This window comes from Lethenteron reissneri, chromosome 22 (genome assembly GCF_015708825.2).
Source record: "Lethenteron reissneri isolate LAM-NWPU_2019-01 chromosome 22, ASM1570882v1, whole genome shotgun sequence".
NCBI classification, from domain to species: domain Eukaryota; kingdom Metazoa; phylum Chordata; class Hyperoartia; order Petromyzontiformes; family Petromyzontidae; genus Lethenteron; species Lethenteron reissneri.
In genome coordinates, this window is record NC_083800.1 from 11,325,982 (window position 1) to 11,353,968 (window position 27,987).

The 27,987-nt window shown below is 39.3% G+C and overlaps 1 protein-coding gene across 2 annotated transcripts; it reads right to left on the reverse strand.

Annotated features, from left to right (window-relative positions):
* Positions 1–760: 760 nt before the first annotated feature.
* CABCOCO1 (ciliary associated calcium binding coiled-coil 1) lies at positions 761–26,516 on the reverse strand. 2 transcript variants are annotated; one of them, XM_061556561.1, is made up of 9 exons: positions 26,363–26,495; positions 26,016–26,152; positions 25,222–25,331; positions 23,371–23,540; positions 21,218–21,344; positions 20,733–20,805; positions 15,477–15,590; positions 9,183–9,362; positions 761–1,578 (listed from the first exon to the last, which is right to left on the reverse strand). In XM_061556561.1, the coding sequence occupies exons 2-9, from the start codon at positions 26,064–26,066 to the stop codon at positions 1,495–1,497; spliced, it is 909 nt and encodes a 302-aa protein (XP_061412545.1). In that variant the 5' UTR covers positions 26,067–26,152; positions 26,363–26,495; the 3' UTR covers positions 761–1,494. The 2 variants fall into 2 exon arrangements, with proteins under 2 accessions (XP_061412545.1, XP_061412547.1); XM_061556563.1 differs by lacking the exon at positions 26,016–26,152 and having other exon boundaries at positions 770–1,578; positions 26,363–26,516.
* Between the last annotated feature and the right edge of the window lie 1,471 nt (positions 26,517–27,987).

The window sequence follows — 27,987 nt, forward strand, 5'->3', positions numbered from 1 at the left end:
GCGCAGATTGCTTTGTTAAAAATTAAATCATTTCTTATCGTTCTTTGACATGTGTTGTTATACGTTTAACGACTATTGCATCACTGAGTTTGAGATGGTTAATGGTTAATACTGCTAAATCATGCAGTATTTGCTCTTGAGAGAGGAACATTGAACCATAATGCGTCATAGAGACAGGAAATATATTTCTCGGATATACAAGTTATAAGGATGATGATGTGGCTATAATGGTAATGATGTTGATAGTGATAAAGATGATGATGATGGTAATTATGCTACAGCATGCTACAATTGAGTGGCAAATTTCTCCAATAATTAATCCGTGGTTATCTGTCGTTAGAAGGCACATGAAAGGGGTCCTCAAAAGTAATCTCAGACTCCTGTTACCTCTGGATGGATAAGAGTTCATTACAAATATCAACAAATCACTGTTATCTGCGTTTATCCATTGATGTTTGTCTTCGTGGCTTAACGCGAACAATGGGATCCGTCAACAGCACCCATTATATCGCTGTGGATAAGTTTCAGAATATTTAATAAATATTTGATACAAAGCATGTGAAAGGTAGCTAATGTTGAAAGATAAATATGGTTGGAATAAAGTGGCAAAAAAAGTTGAATACTGAATATTTCATCAATTGCACACACTTTTTTGGTCAGCCATAACACCATACCTAATGAATACTTGAACAATACAGTAGAATTGTCATGGTGATAATTCTGCCAAAAGGATGTATTTCCTCATACATACTGTACTTCAACATTATAGGTTTAAAGCGCGTAAAAATTGTCCTGCAATGCCCATTGATGCAACACATTTCACCTGTACTGTAATGTGTAGACCAATTCCTCTAGCATTTGGCATAACTAACACTATACATTAATCATAGTCGAGGTTACCATCACAGTTCTATTAAAGTGTATGTGTTTGCCACACCATTAGTGAAAAGTGGAATACTACCTTTGACTTCAGTAATCAACAAAACATCCTTTTATTACACCAATTTTTATCACAGTTTTTATTTTACTTACTAACCTTTACATGAGACTCAATTAGAATGACTATCACTGTACCGGCGTTCATTTGTAACTGTGGCACTTAGGTCAGCCGTATGAGAAAACACATTTCTCAATAGGCCGTAATTTCGTTAAAGGACGTTGCGAAACCATAATTATACTTCTTTATGCATGCACTGTGATTACATTTTAACTTACAGGAGTGTGTTTATGGGATTGAAGTGGGTTATAAAGCAATGTTTTATGGTGACCTAAGAAATTATTTTATGAAAATAGAGTGCAGTTGCTTAAGAATATTTCAAATAAAAACTAAATATAAAACATACACATTTTCTACAGTCAAATAAAACATTCACCAATGTTTAAAATGAAAATGTTTACAATGTTTACGCAACATTTATATTGTCACTGTATATACCATTCTAAAAATAATTTGCATTAAACATTGTGCTCATAATAATTGAATAATGAGGGCCATTATGCCATTTCTACTTGACGCAGTTTGTCCAAACGGGTCTTGTACGTCTCCTCTTGCACTCTCAACTTTTCAGACACCGCCACCTGCAAAGAATTCACAGCAAATAGCTTCACAGACACCCACACTCTTTGTGACATTTCACGCGTTCACATTATTGCAGGTTGTGTTATTGCATCCCAGCGGGGCAGAGCCAGGAATTAAAAAAAATATATACCAAGGTGACAATGACACATGCGTGTATATGAATATAATTTAATTTCACAACAAATGCGTTTAAATAAAAGAGTACTGTATTTTGAGATGCAAGTTTCGAATTGTGGATTTACGTTAATATAAAAGCGAGTACTTTTATTTTAACGTTCCGCAACTTAGTTGACATTTTATTCATGAATCATGGATTTTAGATTTTGACGCTGCTAACACAATGGGCAACTTTGCAGGTCATGTCACTGGGTCACTTTATACCACTATTAAAATAATATATGCCTAGAGATTATTTTGAATATTGTTAGTGGCTGCCTGCCGTTGCTACCGACACGAGCTTAGAAACTGGCTAAACGGGATTTTCTGCATAATAAACATCGATTTGAATATATAATAGATTAGCTTTACAACCCGGCTTCGCCCGGGACTTGGATTCACCACGCCCGGCCGCCTTTGTCCCCCCAGTGGCGATGTTCACACAGCACACCAGTTACTCATTTGAGGCTGAGTCGACCTAGGGGAGGCCCAGGACCGGTTCAAATAATCGTCACCGGTGGTGGCCGTGAGCGGGAAACGAACTCGGAGTCGCCGGATTCGGCGACGACACTACAATGCGTTACGCTTCCACGTGCGCGGGTTACATGACAGATTTGACGTCACAGGTCACTTGCCGTGCAAAAAATCTCTGCATTATTAAGCTCCCCTCCCCCCCCCCAAAATAAAAGTGTATTTTTTTATTTTTTGCATGGTGTACAGTCTGGAAAGTACCCACATGGCAAATTTCCAGTTTGTTGCATGTCGGGAAGTACGCTAAACATTTTGAACAGACAGATATTCACAACTTTGCCTTTTATATATATTGAGAGGAGATGGGTCACACACCAAAGACGGGGGAGTAACACAGACGATTGACACGGTTAATTTAAAACTTGTCTAAATTTTCAATTTGTGCTCCCATCAATGTAATTATTTCGCCATAATATTCTTTAAATCGTATAAAAAATATAAAAAAAATAAACTAAACCCTCACAATACATATCTTGAATTTTTTGACATACAAAAAGCGTGCTCCGAATACAACATTATGAGAAGAGTATGAAAATAACAGCTGTCTCTTATTTTCCATTGCAAAGCATCAGGTTCTCTATTCTCTACAAGTAATGTTTAATAATTGCCAACAGAATGGTCAGGGGGCCTATAACACAAACAAGATAGGAATAACTTGAAACATTCTACGTGACTTTACCGAAAGACCCAAAGAATGTGAATTCCTGCAGTCACGAAAGCTTTAAGTCAAGATTTAGGTATTGATTAGTGGAACAGTTAAGGAATAGATTTAATTAAATAAGGAATAAATTGCATTAAATAAGGATCAAATTAAAATTTAGTTAACCAGATGATAATATACCCGTTGAAATACATGAAACAGTGCCTCTTGTGCAAGTACAAACTGGGTTACATTAAATATATCTTTGAATATTTACACAAAATGTTAAAAAATTCTCAACGAAACCAATAAAAAAAAATCTCAAATCCCTGCCGTTTAAGAGATGCCTTGGGGGCAGTGTACTAACAACAGTGGGAGGTTTGTCAAGGTGTGGTATAATGGGTGTATGTTCTGTGGCAGCCATTTCCTGGCTTCAGAACCACCCTCCCTCCCTTAACCCCTTTATCACCATTGTGGGTCCACGTGTGTGGAGCCGCACTCCATTACAAAAGTGGGCACACAGTATCAACAGAATGTCCCTTCAATGTCATCAAGCCTGCTTTGTTGTAAATCACCTCCTCCCCCCTCCCCCCGCTGAATACACTTGTTCAAGCAATGGACTTTCAAACTTTTTAAGAGGCAATATTGGACATGTGTTTTTGTTGTTCCGACTGCATATGTACACAAACATGAAAACGTTGTTCATATTTGAAAGTTATAAGTTGCTCCCCCAAAAATGCATCTCGAAGTCGAGCTGTTTTTTGCTGGTTTTATGTATATGGGAGTTTGAACATTAACCATATTTAGGAAAAGGCAACACAGTATTTAGATTTACTCCAAACACTACCTTGTTTCAAGGGAACGTGCACATGTGGTCATTTTCTGAACGATGACCGGGGTTGTTGCTTATACTATGCAATATCAATTTGCATTTCCACAAACATCACAGTTGACGCAAGTGGGATGATTTTAACTCATAAATATGACCGGTTTTTGAACGTGTTGAAAAAGAGAAACAATGAATGACGATGAATAGATACGTACTGTGAGATGTAACGTTGACCTACAAAGCAGTTTGTCTTTTCATATCCGCAAAGCTGCGAAACAAAACTTCAAACAGGCGTTGTTACATAGAATTACTCCAGATTCTGGGCTACAGGTGGGGCAATCATCGGGCATATTAGATGTATGTAGAGTACTGTACTTGGCTTTGGCCAGTGTGTGGAGTGGGCATTTGCCTACGAGCTACAAAGCTTTTGGTTTTAGTCTCTTGTGAGAGGTGTCAGGTTACTGCCAAAATATGTACAATTGATACCTTGCCTTCTGAACTTGAAATTAACATTTACGCAGAAAATATAGACACGCCTGCCTGTTGTACAGTGCGGCTTGAGAAACAACTGCAATGCCCAAACATGCAAATAGTTTAAACCTTGTATCTGCAATCGAAAGTTATGAATACACAATTGTACTGTACACGGAACTGCTCTTGTTACTTGCAACTGCAGTTTTCTCTCCCGAAAACGCGAGATCAAAGGACGCTTCGACACATTTTTGCGTACAAGAGATTTAAAACTTAAAGCAAACTAAGCGACCTCCCCCCCCCCCTGATAACTGAATGGGTTGGAATTGATGCGTATTTATGAAAGTGTTTTGTCAAAAATTCAACTTCTTTAAATGTGTGTTGACCACACACATAATTTTGACATGACTAAGGCAATGCCGTACAAGTGCATCCACACTTGAAAACAACTGTGTACACTCCTATATATATACTGTATTGGTTTAAGGACAAGAAGTACGTTGATTCTATTCATATTGGGCTCTTTTTAAAACGTATCTTTAAAAATCACACAAGCAATGTAAACACATGTTTGGTAGGACACGCATTGCACAGCATTTGGAGGAGGAAAAAGAGACATTTCATATGAACTAAACAACCTAATGGCATAATTACTTAACGAATTCATGATGAAGCGGTGGCGCTTTGGTTAAAGTTGTGTCCTGTGACCCAGGTGACCTCAGTTTTATTCCAGCCTGTGGTGACCATTTGCGGTGATTTGTGAAACAGTTCACCCGCCCTCCCTCTTCATCAATCTGCACTGCCCAGGATGGTGAAATATGGTCAAACAACAACGACCCCCCGTGTTGCCTCAATAGACTGTAGGGGCAAGTGCTGTTAGCGAGCACCTATGAAAGCCGGCACGGTACACGAGGGGGTGGGTGGACAACACCACGCCCGACCGCCTTTGTCTCCCCAGTGGCGATGTTTACACACCGCACCAGCTACTCATTTGAGGCTGAGTCGACCTAGGGGAGGCCCAGGACCGGTTCAGATCATCGTGAGCGGGGTTCATAGCGCAGCGTAGCGCTAATCAATCCACAACCGCCCCTCGTGTGTCTCGCAAAGGATGGGGAAGAGGCATTCATCCAGCAGTGGTTCGAAAAAGGCTGTAAGCAGCATTTGATGTGTAAACCGTAATTCAAAATGTAGTACTGTACGGCAATTACCATGAAAGAAAACAGGCCATTGCCATTCAAAACAAACACACGCTTGTGCAGTATAGGAGCCATTAGAATAACTACAACAAAAACATTTTCATATTTAAAATCTTTCAACGGAATCTTTTCATCATATCAATGGTTTCCAAATTACCATGCCCATGTATCCCCATCCGTGCCCGGTCTCTTCTTGTAAATGCTAATATGCTTAATTCTAAATTAAATGCGGTTGACAAAGAATCAAGTAGTAGTTGGATTATATAATAAACGTTGAAATATTTCACCACCTCAAAGTTAATGATATTTAACGGAACTGAACATTCTCTGCATTTGGGGCATGCCAATACATTGCCTGACTTTGATAAGACTTGCCGAGATTGTTTAGGCCCATTAACATTCATGCATTTATGGCAGTACACTGTGGCTGGCTTACTCAAGGTTCAAAAGCCTCACTGTGTCGACCCATTCTTTCAGGAACCACACACATTCCAAACTGTGTGGTAGCTACCAAAAACAGTTAAAATATTAGTGGAGGTTGGTTTGCTTTTTGAAGAAAGGACAGAGCATGAATTAAACGTGTGTTTTAGAAAAAATACTCATTGCTTGAATGTAAGATACAGGATTGTAAAGTTACATTGTAATGTATATGGAAATGTAGAATGTATACGTATAACATCATTCACTACATTAGAAACTGTAGAAGAAATAATCTTTATAAAAATGTTCACGATATTAAATACACATAGTTCTACACATTTGGAATGTTAATGAAGTACTGCAATTGAGCAGTTTCAGAACACACGGTCCCCTATTAATATGCAACAACGAAATGCATGTACAGCACAATTAAATATTCAGCAGAAGACAATTCATTCAATGAAACGTAAATACTGCCCTGTAAATGTTTATATTAGGCATTTTTATATCACATATCTCGTGGCCTAAGTTATTTTAGTCGAGTGGATTTAAACAAACACTTGCAGTATGCTTAGAATCCTTACAATGTCTAATTCTGGTCTAAATTCCATTCCCCTGCCGCCCTCCAAACAGTCATTACACCCCACCACCATCTTACAATCTCAACCTACAAATGTTGTACATTAACATGCTTTGCTTTATTCACAATCTCCCTAAAAAGTACCATGAAAAGAACAACAACAGTTTTAAGTCTGTAAATGGAATAAACTGCATATTTACAGTTTCAAGCTGAGGTCTGAGTTTCAATCCTAAGCTCAAGTACCCTGGCCATGCATGTTGTTGGCAGTAATATGACACCAAACACTTGTGGCTCAGCTGAAATTGTATCACAAATTCTACTGAGCATCTGGATGTATGGAAACAATACAAGTTGTGTGTGGAGCTCCCACAACCCCAAATGTTTACAATTGTCTCTTTGTCCTTTTCCATATCAGACAGCTCCGATGTAGTTCATGAACAAGCAGAAATGTTTCCACGCAATGAGAAATGGCATTCATTTGCCACGCTGATCATCAGGCTACTGGAGATAAATGTGGCCTCACTCAACCGCTCGACATTGTTGAGTGAATCTGGAAACCTTCTCTCTTGAAATGTCACACGCAAAAGGCTTCTGCATTATATCACTCTCGGTAAGAGTTGTAAGGCCAATAATTATTCACTTTGATTAGAGGTAAAACGAATCGCGTGCGTTCAAGTTGATTCAATCTATTGAAATTTCAACTGTGCATAATGTAATTTACTTCTGCAACTTCAGCAGGAGGGAATTAAGCAGGTGAATTGATGACATTATTGTGTGCCAACGAAGTTATTACCAATAAACTATGATTCATTACCTTCTTACTTAGATGGAGTATTTTCAGTTCTTTGCAACTAAGTGCTTCGCATTGATGCCTGCTGCTATCGTATTTCAACGCTGTCATAAATATACACTCCCAACTAATTTCTATATTTTACAAATGTCAATCTACAAATTATTTGTTTACGACGACTACTATTGTTATCCCAGTGTCACGTAGCACCGTGAGCTGCACATGAGATGCATAAAGCCAGCCATATGCCAGTATTTGTGCTAATCTACAATATTCAATTTAGAGTGGATCAAATATCCATAATTACTGTTAAATAATCCACACCACAAGTCTTTATATTACAGGTTAATCAACTTGCAATGTTTAATACACTTGAAGAGGTCAAACAACCCAGGGGTTGTCACTCAGAAATGATTAGCTGCACTGTACACGCCTCAATACTCTGCAGCATAGTCAAATGTTTTACACCGACGAGGTAAAATAATCTTTAAAAAAGTAAAGTTTTTTTCAATACACTGGTCTGCCAACAACTTGAATACAACACCAATAAAGTATTATTATGAAAACTGCATTTCAGTTCATGATTATGCTTGAATGCAATTTTACTGGATACTGGATATAAACATTTAAACATAGTGTATTTTACACTTAATAATGTTATTTAGAAAATACTCTACGGTATGAAAACAGTTGGTACAACAATTTATCATGGTTCCTTATGCCTAGTTTTGATCAAGACAGAAAGGAGTGGAAGAAAATAATCGGTGTTCGTTTTAAAGGTACTGTGAAGGTACAATAGCATGAAGCAAACAATAATGAAGAGAACGGAAGTGAATGTTAGCATGCAAATACTTCCCTTTGCAAAAAAAATATTCTTGCCTTACAGAATATCCATATACGGTACAATACATTACAAAATCTTTGCTGATCATTTGTGTCATTGTTTAGTACAGTACACACATTTATTATTTAAAAATACAGTGCATAACTATGTTTGCTATAATCACATTAACAATGAAGTTGCAACTAAGGGATGGAACGCATATGAAAGGACATCCATGGAGGAAGATGGAGCTATGAAATCAGTACATCTGCCGGTGCAAAGTGGATTATTAGATTGCAGGACTGACAAATAATCATTATTATCAGAAAAAATAATATCGCAGTGGCAGTGAAGGAATAAAACGTGACCAAGAAGACATCAAACAAGGAGACGGAAGAATAAAATCAGTTCATGTGCAGGTGCTAGGTGGCGTGAGATGTGGCAGTGGCTCGGGGAGGCCTTCATCCAACAGTGGATTGACCCTGGCTGATCATGAAAATGATTCAATGATTATAAACATTCTGTGGCTAGAATGTTTCACTGACAATCGTTGAGTTGAGAGTTCAAATCTAAGTGGGGGGGGGGGGCAACTCAACCTATCACCCTTCTGAGTTGAGTAAAAAAAAGTAAAACTTTGTGGGAAGTTACATGGTCACAATTGTATGGATACACTGGGCCCTGTCTCCGCGATGTGGAATTCCCACGAATGTTTAAGGGCTGTGAATGGGATTTAAAGGCTGCTTGATTGCTCACATCAGCAGGGGACAGATTGCTTGGTGAATATTATTAACTCTTTCCCATTCCGATGACGTACGTGTGCATGCACGTCATCAGAAACAATCAAATAAAATAACTTTATCGGTATCGAGGCACCCACACGGCCATGCGGGAGGCCGTGCAGCACAGTTTGGTGCCAGCTATCATAGAGTGCGATCGTGTCACTACGGTTCTCTGTGGTGAGTAAAATTCCTTTAAAAATAACGGCGCTACACCTCTCTAAATAAAATTGACACTGAGCCGATTGCGTGGTGAGCGGGACACCCACCCCGCAACTTGCAGTCGTGTCGGAACGGGAAAGGGTTAAATAGGGCTGAACTCTATACTATAAGTGAATATAAAGAATATATGGGTGTAGTAATATTTTGAATCGTGCGGTTGGAAACCCACCTGAAGTTCACCGATCATCTCGGCGGCCACCTCCTCCAGGGTTGTTCTGACCTCTGCCAATGTGTGACCACGGAGGGGGTCATCGCCGCTTGGGTAATCAGCGGGGGGGTCAGCCATTCTCTCTTCCTCCTCGGCCTCTTCCACGATGGGCTCCTCTGCCACGATGGGCTCCTCTGCATTCTACCAGATATTACAGGTTCGAGCAATATTCATATCAGTCAGCGGAAAGAAACTTCCGAGGCAATGTCAACATCGGGCACAGACGTCACAATGCAGTCAATGTACCATGTCTGGTAAGCTTGGTAAACGATGTTGCCACAGTTCCTCGGAATTTAGGCCAAGCTGTGTACACCATCTTTGTCTAAATTCATCACCGAAATAACATATTGGATGATGTATAAATATCTGACATGCAATTGACACCCCTTAAACATTTGTGGAAATTCCACATCGTAGAGACAGGGCAGTGTATCAAAATATCTACTTTTCCAAAATATGTTTGGCAACATGCTTCACACATATAGTATACCGTATGAAACTTTCATACAAAATGGATATCATGCAATATTGATACTCATCACTTAAATATCATGCTATTGGATGATGTATACATATCTGACATAGCATATACTCTGTGCAGAGTATATAAATAGAGCATGTACATTCTCTTGGCCATTAACATAAGTACTTTATACGTTTTGATCGAGCTTTATTGCTCATTTAATTATATATATAAACATGTTTTAAACAAATAATGGGTTTCAGGAAGAAGAGTGAACAATGATATGCAAATACAGTATCGGTAAGGGCATTCCACGTCAATGGAATACACAGCGAGATGTTACAGTACTCAATAATTTTAGTTGACTAAAATTACATTCCTGTAAGGTTAATGGTATATTTATAATCGTTGCTTAAGCAATAAAAGTAAACATGTACAGTGTTAAGGTATTATCATTCATTTATCTTCTGGAATGTATATACATCGTGGAAATGTTCATTGGCCAACGAGGAGTATTTTTTTTCATTTATTTCTTAGCTAATATCAACTGTATTTGCCAAATCAATGGAGTGCTTTTGGAATTTAGTGTTCAACTTAATATTCACGTAATATTATATTGACTCTTGCAATTACAAACCAATTTTCACGCCAAGAAGTGTGGAAAATCGTTTAAGACACTGACTTTTTAGCATAATTCCCGAGGACATTATTTTCATGAAAATAACTTAAATAGCAATACACAACTTTTGGTATCATTGATGTCATCATCAAATATCTAATCATTGTTGCTGCATGATGCAATCATTCAGACCACGGGCTATGGTATATATGTGTTAGATTCCTATTGAGAGCTGCAATCTACAAGCAAAACCCTCCCATTGTGCTTTGTAGAGCAAACATAAGGGGGTCGTTGGCTGGTGGTATAGTTTGTTTTCTTCCAGGCGTGTAACTCTCAACGCAGCACTGACCTAAAGCTTTATTCTAGACAATCAAATCAGCGTTACAACATTTTATTGTTAAATCCAGTTCAACCAGAAAAAAAGGAACAGCCAAAATTGTCAGTTGCCAAAGTGTTTAACATTTAAAGCAGCTCTGAACATGTTTGTGTCCATAATTCTATTGCGTCTACGTCAGAGCCGCAAACTAAACCTATACAGTATTCCTATATTGAGTTCTTATCTCATAAGCTGTAGAATGGAGCAGATTAAGGAGGCTTGTTATGCTCCGTATTTACTCTGTCCTTTTTGGTAGTGGTTAGGCCACATTCCAATGCCAACTATTATTACACAAGAAAAAACAAATATAAATACAGTCAAGGATAACTAACGAATTGTAGAGTTTGAATGTACAATTTTATGATTATAAAAATGAGGTAATCTATGTATTATAACAGAGACCTTTTATACGTGAATTCTATCATTTGTGTTTCGCTTTAACATTTTAATGAACTTTTTTAGATTTCAAATCACCTATTTAAATAGTCTAAAGATCAGAGTTTAAAGGAATATTTAGTATTATATATAACTACAATAATTTTAAATGTTAAATATACGGATTATACTTTAGCATAAAATATTTCTCAGCAGTGACCTGTGGATAGCAAAATGTCAGTGAAACTCGGTGCAACAAACCAATGAAAGTACATTGGGGGTCACACTTTTAACAGACGTAATACATAATCGTTTTCATTCGAATGTACCTACAGATTTTTGGGAAACTATACACAAATGCAAACTGAACACATTCAGGTTAATAAGTAAAATAATCTTATTTCGTAAAAACCTGTTCAATATCACTGGAAACAGAATAACATAATTTAGAGATGAACAAAACATATGAGCATGCCATACTATTTAGGAAAGGGTCTTCTACTACAGACCACAGACATATCAGATTTGGAAAGAGTACTACTGATGGATATCAAATACCTTGATGCCTAGCCTTTGTAGAATATGAAAAGGCATTTACAATCTGTGGAAATTGATGCAGTGATCCATGGGTCTCAAAATCCACAACCTAAATAAAACAACGTTTTATAATAAAAAAATATGAAAATGGAAGTTACACTGAGATTGCACGACCAAAGTATGAAAATGCATGTTATTAATAGTCAGACGAGCTTTGGGAGAACTTATTTACAGCAACATTACAACATTAATTGTTTCAGGAGACTGGATTGAGAAACAACGGCTTAAAAATAGAGAAAATACTAACAATATCAGATATTCGGATACCATTGTCATCACAACAACCAATGGGAACGTATTACCGTCCAGGAAACGGTATAAGTTTGCAAAATGGAACAAAAGATAAATATGAAACAGACAAAAGTCAAGTATAAATTATTTGCTCCAAAACATGTGAGATATCTGTCGGAGGGACAGATTAAATTATGAGGTTGGAGCGCTGTTGCCAAACTGAACTTAATAATGAAAAGCAACATAACACTGTGCCTAAAAGAGAAATATCCTAATCAGTGCATATTACTCGCTATAATATAAGGATAAAAAAAGACATGGAAACTGATATACAGTATAAAATAGAGAAATATACAGTAAATATTGAGGGGTGCTCACCGAGAGGACAGGATAGATTACAACTTAGAGATATAAAAATGCCTCAGGCGGAAGCGAGTGGGATTGACCAGGCCACGTCGCGAAAAAGGGACAATGGCCAGTGGTCAAGACTAATGACAGAGTGGCCAGCCAACGGAGGGAACACGTCAGAGATGATACCCAACGCGGAGATGGAACAGTGAAATCAGCTCATGTGCAGGTACTAAATGGCTTCTTAAATCACTTGGCCATGAGAGATGGTGACCGATTGGGGAGGCCCTCAACCAGCGGTGGAGAGTTCATGGCCGACGATTGTGTCCATACTCAGAAAAACAAATCGGTTAAAGCATAAACCCCACAATATAACGGTAGAAATATTTTAAAGTTGAAAAAAGTAGATAAAGGCTAAAAATGCATGACCCTACCGAGTGCACTGATTAGATGCACATGTGTAATGCTCGAGCTTTGACTATGAGGTCATCTGCTTCAGCATTACTTTCTAGGAGGCAGTACACTCTCAGGAGGTTTGAGTGTGAGTGGGAGGTTTTCAACCCTTCCGTTTCCCCCTGTAATGTCCTCCCAAGGGTCCTGCCAAATGCAATGTCCTGCTGTGCGTTGTGTCACCGGTTTCACTGGTGCACCAGCAGAGGGCACTATAGACCCAACCAGGACCACTTTGTCAGGCGTTAACATGGTTGTCGTATGGCACCATGGACCCATCCATAGGAATGTGGGTTTTTTTTTATCACTGGCTCAAGGCAACCAACTGAGACGAGTTCTACTCAGTGGACATTTGAGCCTGGAAACAGCAAACGTGTGTATGAGTGGAAGCACAGCCGTTTCAATACGGGCAAAAAAAAGTGTCTATTTGTTTGTGTTTCTCCCTTGTGGTGGGACTTTGTAGGTTGAACGTTGAGATTTATAAGGGCACGGGGTGACCGATAAGGTCTGAATTGGTCTGTAATATGGTAGAGACTGATAATAGGTTGTTGACAGGTATGGTGAAAGGGTGATCATGGGGATCGTAGTGAAAATCTTGTAAAAAGGGATAATTGCAGTTGGGAGATTATAATTACTGTAGTTTATTCAAAACGGTGGAGCAACACGGGAATAACAGGGAATGATTTTAATAATCGGTAACAAAGATAAAAACAAAAACACAAAATGTATGACTCATTTTAAACTTCGAACATCACATGATGCTGCTGAGGAACGCCCACATCTTGCAGCTGAACACGTAGAGAAGAGTTTCATCAGGGGTTAGTTCATAATTGTGCAAACGCCGTCTCTGCTTTTCCCTGCGAAGTAGCTATTTATTTAATTCCTGCAATATTTTTGCCGAATCCAGAAATACATTTGTACTTTGATATTACGTAAAAAAACAATTCGATTGCTGAATTTAAATACGATATCTATTTTCCTTAAATGGCAGCACAGGTGTCCCAATGATAAAACTGGTAATGTGGGTTTCTGGTTCAAAAACAAGTGTTCCTTTTTGAATATGATATCGTTTAACAATCTTTTTCTATCCTTGTTATACATTATATGCTTGCACACACTTGTATAAATACTCTATCTGCTTCCCCCTTGCCTAAGCCTTCATTATTTATTGCCCTTCTTGATTCGTCACAGCATTCAGATATACCTTTGTACTTTGACACTTTGTCAAAGTAAATTGTGTACTGTATATTTGAACTTGTTTGCCTTCTAGGGGTTTGGTTAAGGGGAGGGGAAAATCTCTCAGTTGGTATTGGTTCATTTATCACCTCGGTAGGCATAATGTAAACTCTATGTATAAAACAAATGATCACGGCAGTTTAATGCAGCATCTGCACAATTGCAAACTTGGCCAATGATTAAAGCACACGATAAGCGTTTTACTTTTCGGCAGATTGGCACTTTAATAATTATCACACAGTATTGACAAGTTGTGGTGAAGTGATTCAAGGTGTGGTGGATTCAATCTGCCAAACCCTTTTATGATGCGAAATCAAACTAGAAATTGGGCGATGTCTCTTTACAATGGTGGCCCTAAGTCAGTGATGGAAATTCCACATTCACATGGTGGGAGTCAGTCTATTTACATAACAATCACCGGTGACTTCCTATATTCTGGTACTCAACATGTTTGCGCCCAAAGAGATGATAGGCCAAGTTGACTGCCAAGGAGGATTTGAACTCACAACTTTCCCGAGCACTGTTGGAGCCACTTTGCCAGACTGCAGGGCATTCCTAATTTTAAAATATATATTATTAGTTCCCCCTTGCAAGAATGCAACATATTTTCTTTCAACATAGAAAATGAACAATGACATTGACAAAGAAATAGGAACAAGAGTTTCAAGATGCACAAAAAAGAAGCGTGGAGTGGTGCATGCTTGAAATTATACTGAGAGACGGGAAGATTAACTGAAGTATTAGAGACCATATATAATTAATATACAACATATTGACTGCTAAGAAAAGTAAAGTGGGCTTGGGCAGAACACGTTGCCAGCAGAGATGAGTGTGCTGCAGACTAATAAAAGAGTGGCAGCCAAAAGAGGGAAAATACAGGAGAGTCCATCAAGGAAATTAATCTAGATGGATTGTTGCATTCCAAAACCGTAAGAGATGGTGATCACTAGTGGAGGCCTTCATCCAGCAGAGGATAGACCACGACTGAAGATTACGATAGCAAAGCGTGGGATGGAATTAAAAGTTCGTTTCTGTGTCACTGTTCCCCACACCGTCACTATCCCTCATGGTCATATAGTGGTGCAGTTCATTTCACTTATTTCCATGGTGTTTGTCCCCTCAGGGGTATTATTCCATCATTAGTCTTGTCCATTGATCTAGTCCTGTCCAATTTGGCGTCATCCCTTATAGGGAATGTTTTGCCCAAGTCTACATACCCTTTCTTCATACCGAATATGATGTGTCGGATTTGAGTGCAAATTTGAGCGTGGGATATTTAGCCAAATATGATTGAGTGTGAAGAGAGGACCACATTAAAAGTTCAAGCAAATTCATAGTCTCCTTCCGATTAACACGGTTAGAAGTTCAACATACAGTACACACGTGCCTCCTACAGATCCCTCATCACCCCCTAGGTGGGTGTCTTATACAGTCTCTGTACGATTCAACATTTGATCCCTACAAGTTGCTACATTACAAGCATGTACATCAGCTGGCTATGACTGTCAAGTGTAGAATGATTGGCTGAGATAGATGGGTGAATGACTGCTGGTGTCTGACCTCCGTTAACTCAGCTCGGGGACACATGTAGCGTTCGTATATGTCCGCATCAATGCCCTCTTCCAGTGGGAGTGGGAAGGGTTTCTGGTTGATCTCCAACAACTCCACCTCAATCTGCAAATGTATCAACAGCAGACACGAATAAACGCGGCAAGAACACCGTTAGGAATACAGCATTCCCTCGTTATTCATGAACTTGCTATACGTCATTTTGGCTTTCTGTGAATTGCATCTGGAACGCTACGTGACTGCATCAGGCGAAGGTTATGACAAAGTGATGACAGAGAATGTGATGCGAGAAAGTGATGAGAGAGAATGTGATGAGATAAAGTGATGAGATAAAAGGCTTATTTACGTATCTAAGGAAATTCATAAAATATATATATATCATTATCCGTACCCCTCGCGAATAACAAGGTAATACTGTATACCCCAAAAAATCAAGAGCTGAAAAACGAATACTTAGTTTATTTAAAAATTATAAAGCAAATAGATATATACCATTTATAACTAACAATTCGTGTATACTCCAGTCAGTGAAAAGTACCCGTTAAGGTGTGATAGACTGGATGTGTCAAATGATTGTGATATAATATAACATGGCAAGTCCAATGTTGTTTTGTTGATTTTGAGTGTGACATCTAGTGGAGACCTTGAGGACTTGTGGTGTGACTACTGGAGATATTTATGTATTGGCATGTTAAATGTTCAGTCAAACTCTTTATCCAGGGTGATTGTGGGAAAGGGTACTCCAGTTCCAAATATCTGACGTCCCGATCGGGGATTAACTTGTTTATCTGGGGGGGCGTGACCTCGAATAACTCCGGATATTTGGAAGAATTTTCTGAATAACTTCATTTATCCGTGGTTTCCGGCGCCAGATAATTGGAAGTATTTGCCTGGATAACTTCGTTTAACTGTGGTCTGGACCCAGAATATGTGGATTACCACGCCTTCCGGATATTTGGAAGAGAAGACTACTTTGCCCACACCGGATAAAGGAATTCCCGGATAATTGGGTCACAGATAAAACAGAGTTTGACTGTTTATTGCAATATTTATGATGTTACTCAATCATTTTAATTCGTATGAATTTTAATCAAAAGATATGGATAATAAAGCCTGATGACGATGTGTTTCATGTCAACATGACAGTACTCTACTTGATTACATTTCAAGTTCCAGTTTGTTTCGTTTCACCAGGATAGAACTCAGAGACCAGGATAGTCTCATTTGCAAGAGTGAATGTCCTATGAATTTGAAATATCCTAGCCCAATGTACTACAGTATATGACACCAATGTTCTATGTGGGTATGCATGAGCGATGAATGAATATTTTAATGACTTGTGTTTAATTGCAATATCTCGATGCTTAACTTTCTAACCATTTCCCTTCAACCACACATCCATGCTGTTGAATCGCAAACCCCTGTTCAAGTGCAAGCTCAATATTTTCCTTTTATTATTTTACCTGACTGCCTTTCTAGCGCTATATCATAGACCCACTGTTCTATAGAGTGTGTTGCGATGTGGTTGCATTTAAATGCTATGCAACATCCAAATGGTTATTGTATTGTAGCAGTGTTCAGCATGCCTGCACAGACTTGTACACTTGACACCAACTACGGAATGTGATTTTAGTCGTATGGCAAAGAGTAGATGCACATGTGTCAGATATTTAAAAAAAAAACCTGGAGCATAACAACTTTGTCAATGCACACAGAACGGTTCAAGTCCGCACACTTAACATCGTAATCGCATCATTTTCCATAGAGAACTAAAAATTGTTAATTAAAAATTACAGTACAACCATACATGGTTATTTAGAATTGGCTGTATATATTGCAAAACTGATGTATGGATCGCTTCTACGACCGAATAAACATTTTACCTTTTTAGAACGATAATAAGAATCCAGGTGGTCAAATGTTAATGTTAGCTTTTCAAAATGATGCGTGAGAAACAGGGCAACAAAATGAACTGCAGTACAGTGTAGCACGTTACGGACGTCATGTATTAATAACTGGCCTTATTTATTAACCGAGGGAAACGAAAGCTGGAGTATAAATTACAATTGGGAAAATCTTCAACGCCGTTAGGTGCACCGACTCCACCTGCCGTTGAAGCTACGATCATCACTCGTCAACCATTATAGTGCACGAAAACAACTTTTAAAAAAAATGTTCACCGTGTAATCTTTACAGTTGGCATTTGCACCAGCAGTATTTAAAGTCTGCATCAGAACCAACTGCGTACAAGCACATCTCAAATTCACCACTGAAGCAGCGGTGCACAGCAGAGGCGTTGAATTGTTGAACCTACGTTGTGCAAATCGGCTACGTGGAAAGCACACTTTTAAATTCGACCGTAAGAATTAATTCCTTCACTTAGAAGCGGGTGATATCTCGTTCTGATCAAATACGTCCTCTGTATGGGAGATGTGGGTACCATCTTGAGTATACAGGAGCCAAACACCTAAATTTGTGTTCATTCACCACAATGACAGGAGGCAGATTAGCACGGCTGGATACGTACGGTGCGAAAGAAATCCAACGTACATGCGAGCGACACATTTGAGCTCCACCGACTAATTACAAAATACACCATTCAACACTCTAATATACTCTTACAAATGTTCATGAAGTCACCCTCAAACTTTACGAGTTTTTCAACATGGTCGGTTGGTTTCCTTTCAATCTGAAATGTAAACAGGTCTAATGTGACTTCGACATACAGTACCTGCTTTTCCAGTTTTAGCCAAATATGGATTTGCATAGATTTTGAGCAAACAAATTGTACAAATGGTATTGCAGGATACGTCAATACTTTACAAAGCTTATGCAACATCGAAGTGCCATTGCCAAAGCTATGGAAACTTTGGTGAAATTACATTTATTAAAATACAAAATACGGTTATCATCAACATGGATAAATGTTTTAAATAGGTTTAACTTGTAACCTTCTAACATGCTGTACAATAATTTAATAAGAAACATATCCAAATGGACCATACTATTGAACATGAGAACGCCTGTTTAAAATCAGCTGGCAGTATAAAACAGAACCGAACGTGGTGCCAATTACAACATAACATAAAAAAAACTGTGACCAGCCGCTGCAATGTATACGTGCTAAAGGTCCAAAAAAACATAAGTAAAATATATCATGGAATAAACGAGATCAGTTGGAGGAAGAAAGCTCAGAGTTTATGTTGGACTGTTCGTATTATATAAACAGCCATACGCACATGCTCTGTTTCGTATATTAAATTCAACACAGGCTTATTAGTCTGATGCGTGGTCTTCTTGTGCTGACATCTGGACAATAATTCAACCACTGAAAACCTAGCCGATCTAAAAGAATTTCCATAAACACTACCACCATTCACCATTACTGTAGTTTCTGCTCCCCGGCCCTCTCCCCCTCCGTCCCCCCCCCCCACGTGAATTTTGAGAGCACACATTCATCGCTATACTATGTACTGTAATGTTATCCCCATGCTATGAAATGTACGATGATATTTCCTTAATGTGGCACTTATAGTTTTCAACCACGCACGGCTATACTTACTGCACATTCAACGTTTTTCCCTGGTATACAGGCTACTTTTTTACGATAAGCACAGGGTCATATAAGGCAGTAGTCATCTTACGGCAAATGCTTATTGTCGCATTTGAAAAATGTGTTATCTTTAATATAGTTAGGTGATGGGGGTTGACCGCATGTGGTGAAGCAATGTGTGGGTTTACTCCTGTCTTATCAAAGACGCCTGTGGCAAGCGTGGAATAGCAGCCCAAATACATTACTCTCCAGAGCAGTGGTGCCCAACTTTTGTTCATCACGTTCCCCAAAATGTTCTTCATTGAAAGGCCCGCGGGTCACTGGCACCCCCCCCCCCCCCGGACAACACACAAAAGTGAAAACACCCCCCCTCCACCACCACCCATCATCATCGTGCTGCTGTCAAACCCGAAAAGCGGTTCAAATGTGCTGATGTCTTATCAGCGAGAATGAAGAACACTGCGATAATCACCCCCTTACCAGCACTCTCAACTGTCCGTGTACCTCTCTCTACCAGCATATAGAGTAGACGTAATATTTGAACAAGACAGATTTTTGTTTTCTGTACACGTTATCAACATAATGCATTTAGCCTTTCATTTAACAACGTATCTAAATATTTACAACTTAATGTGTATGCTTATAGAAAATCATTGCCTTACAGTCACGATTACCACAAAGCGTAGGAGCAAGTTCATAGTTGGATGAAGTAAAACAGCGTGTAACAACGATTTCCCCCTCCCCCCCTTAATGTTATTAAATAATGAGGATGAATGCATCTTCGGGAATAATCAACACTTTGTTTAATAATAATAAAAAGCACCTTAGAATTTGGAAAAAAATAAAATGCAAAGCCCTAAATGACCTGAAAAACGAAAAAAATGACGAATGTTTTTGTATAAAAAAAGTGTGATAAAGTGTGTTGCAAAACTAGTCAATAGTGGTAGTTGCCCGAGGGTTATAAATGTGACTGTAACTTTGGAATAAAAACCAAGAGTAAAGCTTGTGGACATTATTACACAAGCAAGGATACTTATATAAGCTAAATGACAATAATAATTATTATTCATTTACCACCATTGCTGAATGACATGCCATATTTATACCCACGTGTGAGGCAGTGTGCATTTGTCTATGTTTATATTACCCAAATGCCAACGTAAGGTGCATTTTCAAAATAATTCTGTTGTGGAAAAGCACATCCTAGCAACATAAGTTTGGTTCGTGGTGACGTTCACGTTTCTGTATGAAAAATTCACAAATAAGAGCAGTTTTCGTGCCATTTTGTGCACACACAAAATACAAATGTCACGGTAAATATGTGACAGGAAAAAGAATATAAAAAAAAAAATAAGATCATAACCCTGGAATATGGCAATCAATCAAATTAAAATTACCAGGGGAAAAACGTCACAAAAGTTCAATGTGAGCACGTCAGAATCAGAATATGTATTTGTACTGCAGGAGGAATCCGATGAGCTATAAAGCTTTTTTTCACAGATGTCCAGTAGGTTTCACAAATGTTGGCATGTGGGTGATATTACGATTACACGTATGTACAACAGTAATAACATAGTCCTGAACGCCTGTTTCAGCATTCAACAAACTCAGAAGGAAGAGACAAACACTAAAGTAGACAATGGTTAAAGATGAGAAAAACAAAAGCAATAATGGTTTTCTGCCATCGTACTCACTTGCGAGTCAATGAAAACCACATCTTGTGGCTGTGTGAAGACAAATTCATAGAGTCTGTAGTGCTGGAAAAGACTTGTCACACAGTAGCACACAATGAATGTTTGTATTTGCAAGTGGGCAGCAAATGCTATAAACAGAAAAAAAATCATTATTCACTCCACAGTATTCTGTAACAAATCACCACGAATAGGGAATATTGGCCAAAAGTGTTTAATGTATGTTTTTGCGTATGTGTAATTATATAAATGAAGGTAACAATCAATATTATATGTAATTACATAAACAATGTTGGATTGATAATTGTTTTTTTACCCTTCTATCTGGCAACAAAACTGACACCTTTTTTTAAAAAAAGGTGTCCGTTTTGTTGGTGGCAGTTTTGTTGCCAGATAGAAGGGTAAAAAAACAATTATCATATTTTTTACTGTCAAATGAGGTTCCAATGGTGTAAATGTTGGATTGTTCATGCAAGGAAACAACGCACCTGGTGGTTAGGTAACCGAGAACGAGCTTTCCTTGCTCCAGGCTGAGACACGCCAAGTCATCACAGCCAACTCCCACCAGCTGCAGTGAACAAGCCTTCAAATTTTCCACGAGCTTCATTCGCCTCTCTGCAATGAGACATCCTTTCCTGTTTAAAAATGTTTAAAACTTCCAAAGTAAATAACATACACACTGCACGCAATGTACATATTGGGTGTGGTGCGTTGGGTGTTCCGACTGCTCACATCACATTATTTTCGCTACAATTAGCTTGTGGCTTATGACATCAATCTTTTGTTTGAACTGCACAAACAAAGCCACAGTGTGTTTTAATGTCAGATGATCGGATGATCATTATGATGAACATCATTAGTTGGAAATTACACTTGTGAGCATCAAATTACCATAGCGACTACAACCAGTCATGCTGCATTGACATTGCAGCGACGCTACACACTTCTGTGACCATATACAGGACAACAATTGTGGCCAAATATGAGGTGCCACCACAGGTATTCTCAATCAAATCTTGACCCTACAACATCACACACAAAATAAAAATGTGTCTGTTAAAATTTGAAATGTTTTTCTTTTCTTATTTTGTTCTTGTTATTTTTGTTGTGAAGGCAAACAAATACAACAGCAAACAAGGGAGTACATTGTGTACAGCCACGTCACTCTGTCCAGATTCTTCTGAACTCGACAACGCAGGTTATTTTCGGAATGTAGAATGCATAATAGTTTTAGTGAAAAAATGCATATACTGAATGCTTAACGTGTTTTGAGTGGAAATAACAGGCTGTTAAACACATCCCACTAAATGGCAGCATCATATGATGTTTGGACATTTGGAATTAATTAATATATGACACATGTATGCAATTACCTTAAAGAACCCAACATTTTTTTGATCATGTTGTATGCGATGGGATCACGTACACAGTCCCCGGGTTATGGAAGGGTTAGCTTCCCGAGAACAATCCGTAACCCGAATTTTCCATATGTCGAAAACTGAACAATTTTCCCCCAAAACCAAGATTAATTCCCACTTATTACAGTGAATTTGGCTGTAACGGTTCCACCTGAAGACGGAAGCTTGTGTTGCCTCCGAAACGTCGTGATTTTATTTAGTTGTTTTTTCATTTATTTATTTTTAACTACGTGACTTTACCGAAAAAACCAGAGTATGAATCCTTGTAGTCACGAAAACTTCAAATCTAGAATCAAGATAAATTCCATTTACCTTAATCCTAGTCAAGCTCGAGTGAGGTGTACGGCTGCTGGCCTTACGCCTCGCTCCACAGTATTCATCTGCCACCTCACAGTGCTGCACTACTTGGGCTAATGTAACTAACGCAAACATTTCCGCGTAATGCATTTTTTTGACATGATTTATGGGAGCATTTCCATAAGGTCGGATTTTTGTAAGTCGGGTCTTCCGCAACCCGGGGACTGTCCGTATATTGTCTCTTGAACTGAATCACGACCCTGAATCGTGACAATTCATAACATCGTTGGGTGAATTGTTATATCCCTAGCATCTGCTAGAGAAGACAGTGACTAACTCAATGAGCCACGTCTATTCTAATGAGTCTGAAAGGCAAAAAATCTGAAAGTTGGTGCGATTGCAATCCGCCAAAGCTTATGACGAGAGATTCAGCATATAGTAATCATTCTACTACACTGTTGTGTGAAACCAAATACTTCCATCTGCAGCCACGATAATTTACATTTGAATTGTGATGTGAATGTATTTATTTTGGCTCCCCTACAAAACACTTCAAGATCTTATGAAAATCTACAGTGCTGAAAGCAATGGCATGTGGGCATTTGAAGGAGTCAAGGTGTTAATGCAATAATTATGAAAGCCTGTGACCAAGCCAAGACCATCAACACTCACTCCACCTGAGAAGCTGGTTCATATTAAGGCAAGTAATACAAGTTCACCGAGGGAAGCTCTGCAGTGTTGCCAGATACCCGAGTTATTTGGTCAAGGTATGCTGCATAAATACAGCTCATGTCCAGGTAATTATATCGTAGGGCCATGAAATGTATGGCAGCTTGGGGAGGCCTTCATGCAACAGTGGATAAAACATAGCTGCTGCTGCTGATGAGATCAACGAGTGGACATAGTTCTACCATACCCCTCTTCACCTTCTATGTTCTGCAGCAGAGTGTGCAAGAGGGTGACAACGTAGAGGATCTGCTGCGATGAGAATCCGTGTTCACGAGCCCAGCGATAGGCCGACACGTACACATCCAGCAATGCCGCCTCGCGCAGGGACGTCTTGTGCACACGCAGGTGCAGCATTTCCACCAGATGCCTGCAGAGTTTCTCAGTTCAATAAATGTAAAATCACAATAACTTCTTTGTGACACAGATTTTATTAGTTTTACTTTTAGCTAATCTCGGGACTGTTTTTCAGGAGAGTCCTGCTTTTAAAGTATCTTTGACTGTGTAGAACCCTCTGCTGCGTTTTCCGGTTGTACCGGGTGTTGTTTGGCATGTTGTACGATGTTTTGCTCCAGTGCTGGGAGCTTCTTCAGGAACTGGATTTGAATTCAACCGGAAAACACATCAGAGCTATGCAGCACAATTGCAAGAAACCTACGCAGTAGCAAAACTGGAACGCATCGGGGAGAACTAACACATCGAGGAGGAAACGATGCTCATCATCTGCATGAATAGGTCGGCAAATAAGTGGCTTTGTCTTTTACAGGTCATCTCATTGCCCTGCCATTGGAAATATCATGAGCTTTAAAGTGCTATAGTTATTAACATGTCACGACACATGGGGGGGAAATGCATTTCAAGCCAATACAAAACATCGACCCGGCCATGCAGTGGCATTCATATAAAATTTTTACAATTACAACTTGAGATCTGGTGGTGGCATTGGTGGATCACACTGATATGGACACATGGGTTCTCTGTTGAATCACAAATGTTATCATACCTTCCTAAGGGTTACTCAATATATTTAGGGGATTTTTCCAAACATTCTCGTTTCCTTTAAATCTGGCCAAACATGTCAAAGCAGAACCCTCTCTTACAAATACATCATAAAGTACCGTATGTACACGCATTGTATTCTTCCAATGGTAAAGGGAGCAATGAATGTAGTGAAAAGGCATATTTTCATTAACACATGGCATAAAAGCAAACTGATGCAAGTCTCTATTATTTAAAACAAAAAGTGGAAGAATTTGCCCATGCACCAATGTATGAAGTGGCCTCACATAGTTGCAAACAAAATCATGCTCTGAAAATATATGCATTGTTTTTTAAACTGATTGGTCCACACCAGATACAGCTTTAATTAGAGCCGAGTCTCAAACGGTGTTAGACCAGAGGACTCCTAAAGGTGAACAGCAAAAGGTTTCTGATTGGTGTTTTAACATCTTAACACCTGTTTTATTGCCAGAAAGGGTAAAACTTATTCTTATATTTTGACATACTGGCAAGGGAGATCGCATGATGTAGCTGCTTACCCCGAGCTCTCAATGTCCTCATAGTGGCATTGTCTTTGTGCTTTTCGACTTTTGGCATCCTCTGGTCAAACACTGTTTGAGACGAGGCTCGAAATAAAGCTGTCTCTGGTGTGAACCAATCAGTTTCAAATACAATAGATATATTACCATAGTATGTTTTTATTTTGGTTAATGCAGACATGATTCCTTGCAAAGGTTTCTGTTTGATGTTTTAACATCTTAACACCTATACTCTTTGGTTTTTTCGGTAAAGTCACGTAGGTAAAAAAAATTAAATCACGTTTCGGAGGCAACACAAGCTTCTGTCTTCAGCAAAATTTTTGCTGTGACGTCGTGATTTAATTTAATTTATTTTCTTTTTTTACCTACGTGACTTTACCGAAAAAAACAGAGTATGGACCCTTGCAGTCACGAAAACTTCAAATCTAGATCTTAACACCTGTTTTATTGCCAGAAAGGGTAAAAATATTCTTATATTATACTCAAATAGTTGACAAAAGCGTGGCTGCTTACGTCTGCACCTCCTCCAGAGTGAGTGTGGCAAGGGACTCCACTTGGGAAACTGAGAGGACAATCTCTGCCTTGGATAAGTCCTTTGTCTCGGTCACAACTGCGTCGTCGTTCTGCACTCACAACGAAGCCAGATATATTCCATTCAAAAACACGTGAGATTGTGTAAACTTCGTTTATTTGCAGTTAAGATAGCCTCGTGGTCAGTGTGCTAACCAATGAGCTACTGCTCCCAGGGTTCATTCCAACTCAATAAAGGGGAATTAACAAGGTTATTCAACTGCTACAAATTGCAGAATAAAGACCCTGTGAATTGATAATTATTATAAGAGAATACCATTGTGTGTTGCTTTGGTATGCGAAAATTTGTTTCGTGTGAAAAATAATCGCAACAAAGCTTAAGTATAAAATGACAATATTTTTTTATCAGTTATAAAGAGAACAATCGATTCTATTCAAAATGTATTAGATGTTAAAATACAAATTTTGCTGTTTTTTCAACTTTTGTTGCAAAACCAGCAAAAAAACCGAGTCATTCTATATTGCAAGGTTAATGAAAACTGATATATCCACAGGAAAAATGTATCAAATATATTTAAACCGCTGTAAACGGATGATATAAGTGCAAATAAACTTTTATATTTTTAAAGAGAATGCGATAAGGCTGGTACACCGCTGAAACAAAGTAAAACATAATGAGACGTTAAAATATCGCTTAGTAGACTCATGGTACAGCCCTCATTCATCCACTGCTGGGCTGGTTGACAACCCACAGCCGTGCGGGTCTTGGGGCTTACTTGACCATACTTCACCACTCTGGTCAGTGAATGTTGAAGGCGCGGGAGCATAGAAGTACAGCCAGGCAATGGATGTCTGCACTGTCCTCTGGTGGTCCAGTACTCTTATTACACTATCCATGCCATCGTGCACCACACTACATTCATGTTTATACAACACACGTAATACGATACGACTTATAAAATGCAGTGACCGTAATACAGATAAAATATACAGGACAGTAATCTCAATACCACACGACACGATAACGTATTGACGCCGGGTGCAATTCACAACAGGCACACACACGATACGTATTTTAATCCGACTAAATGTTGGTTTAAAACGTCTTAACGGTAGCGATTACCATCGTCGCAAACTGTTAAAAGGTTGTATTTGTTTAAAAACAAAAATAACAATTTATTTAGCTTCAATGTAACGCGGTCATTTAAATGTCCACTCGGCGATCGCCGCGTCGTTCTGTCGGCGGTTGCGCGGGGTCCGCTACGGCGCTGGTGATTGGCTGGCGGGAGCCACGCCCCACATGAAACGCCGTCTCCTATTGGCTAGACGGCGGGGATTTCTCAACGCCCAATCACAGCGCCGCGTGGCTAGAGGAGGCGGTTGCCGTCTCTACCACGCAACAGTCGCCTAGCAACTCACGCGACGGTCGCCCAGCAACCTCACGCGACGGTCGCCTAGCAACTCACGCGACGGTCGCCTAGCAACTCACGCGACGGTCGTCTAGCAACTCACGAGACGGTCGCCTAGCAACTCACGCGACGGTCGCCACGGCAACGGCGGGTCACGTGCCCAGAACACGTGGAACGAAATTGAAGCAATTCCTGCTTATTGTTGAAACAACCCAAAAAACACTTCAATAATTATATTCTTGGTTCTTTCGGTAAAGTCACGTAGAAGGGAAATAATAAAATAATAAAACATTAAAAATATTCTCACGACGTTTCGACTGTAACGAACCAAGAATGTGAATCCCTGCAGTCACGAAAGCTTTAAATCAAAACTTCAATAATTATTTAAGTGTTTTTTCTCTCACTTTCACATCGATATAATACGGCAGCATCTGGTTTTAAGCAAGAAACAATCTGGACTGGTGTTTGACCTTCTGGGTCTCATCAGCAGTGTCAGACTGGTAATCCGGCAGCATTTGTTTAATAACTCTCCTTCTGATGACCTAGACATCTGTGAAAAAGAGCTTTATGGCTCATCGGATTCCTCCAGTATAAATACATATTCTGATTCTGATGATGAGACGCCTCCAAAAAGCCAAACACCAGTCCAGAGTTTGTTTGCTTGCTGAGTTACCACCAAAAAACATTCTTGGCAGTATTCCATTGAAAATATGGCTGATGGACTAAAGCACGTTTTATTTGTGTGGAGAAATGATTTATATTCTCCTACCCCCCATGTAATGCTCCGCGTGGTTTTAGTCACACTGCTCCACACCAAACGCGTAATGAGTTTGTGTGTGGTTACTCACACCAACTCGATTGGCAATCAAGTTGAAAGAAAGAAATCCGTTTTTAGTTTAGCACCAGTACAGGAATTTAATCATGAAAGCTGAACACGCGATGGACTCCGGCTGTGGAAGAAAACGCAACGTTCAAATAGCCCTTTGGGGCCGTCCATAAATGACGTCACGCGATTTTTGACGATTTTTGACCCCCCCCCCCCCCCCCAGTCACACGGCGTCACAAAAAGTCAGACCCCTCTCAAATATGACGTCACAAGGCTCTGCCCCCCCCCCCTAGGTGCGTGACGTCATTTATGGACGGCCCCTTTGCCACGCATTCTAGGGCCTCCACATTGGAAGGACTACTCGGCACAGGATAATGGGATGCAAAACAAACATCACCAATTTAAACTACAATAACTTTTGCTGCAACCATGGAGAGCAGTGGCCACACGAAGCCACTAATAGGTGTATGTGTACAAAGTACTGCATATCAGCCTGCTATGCTCATGCACGCC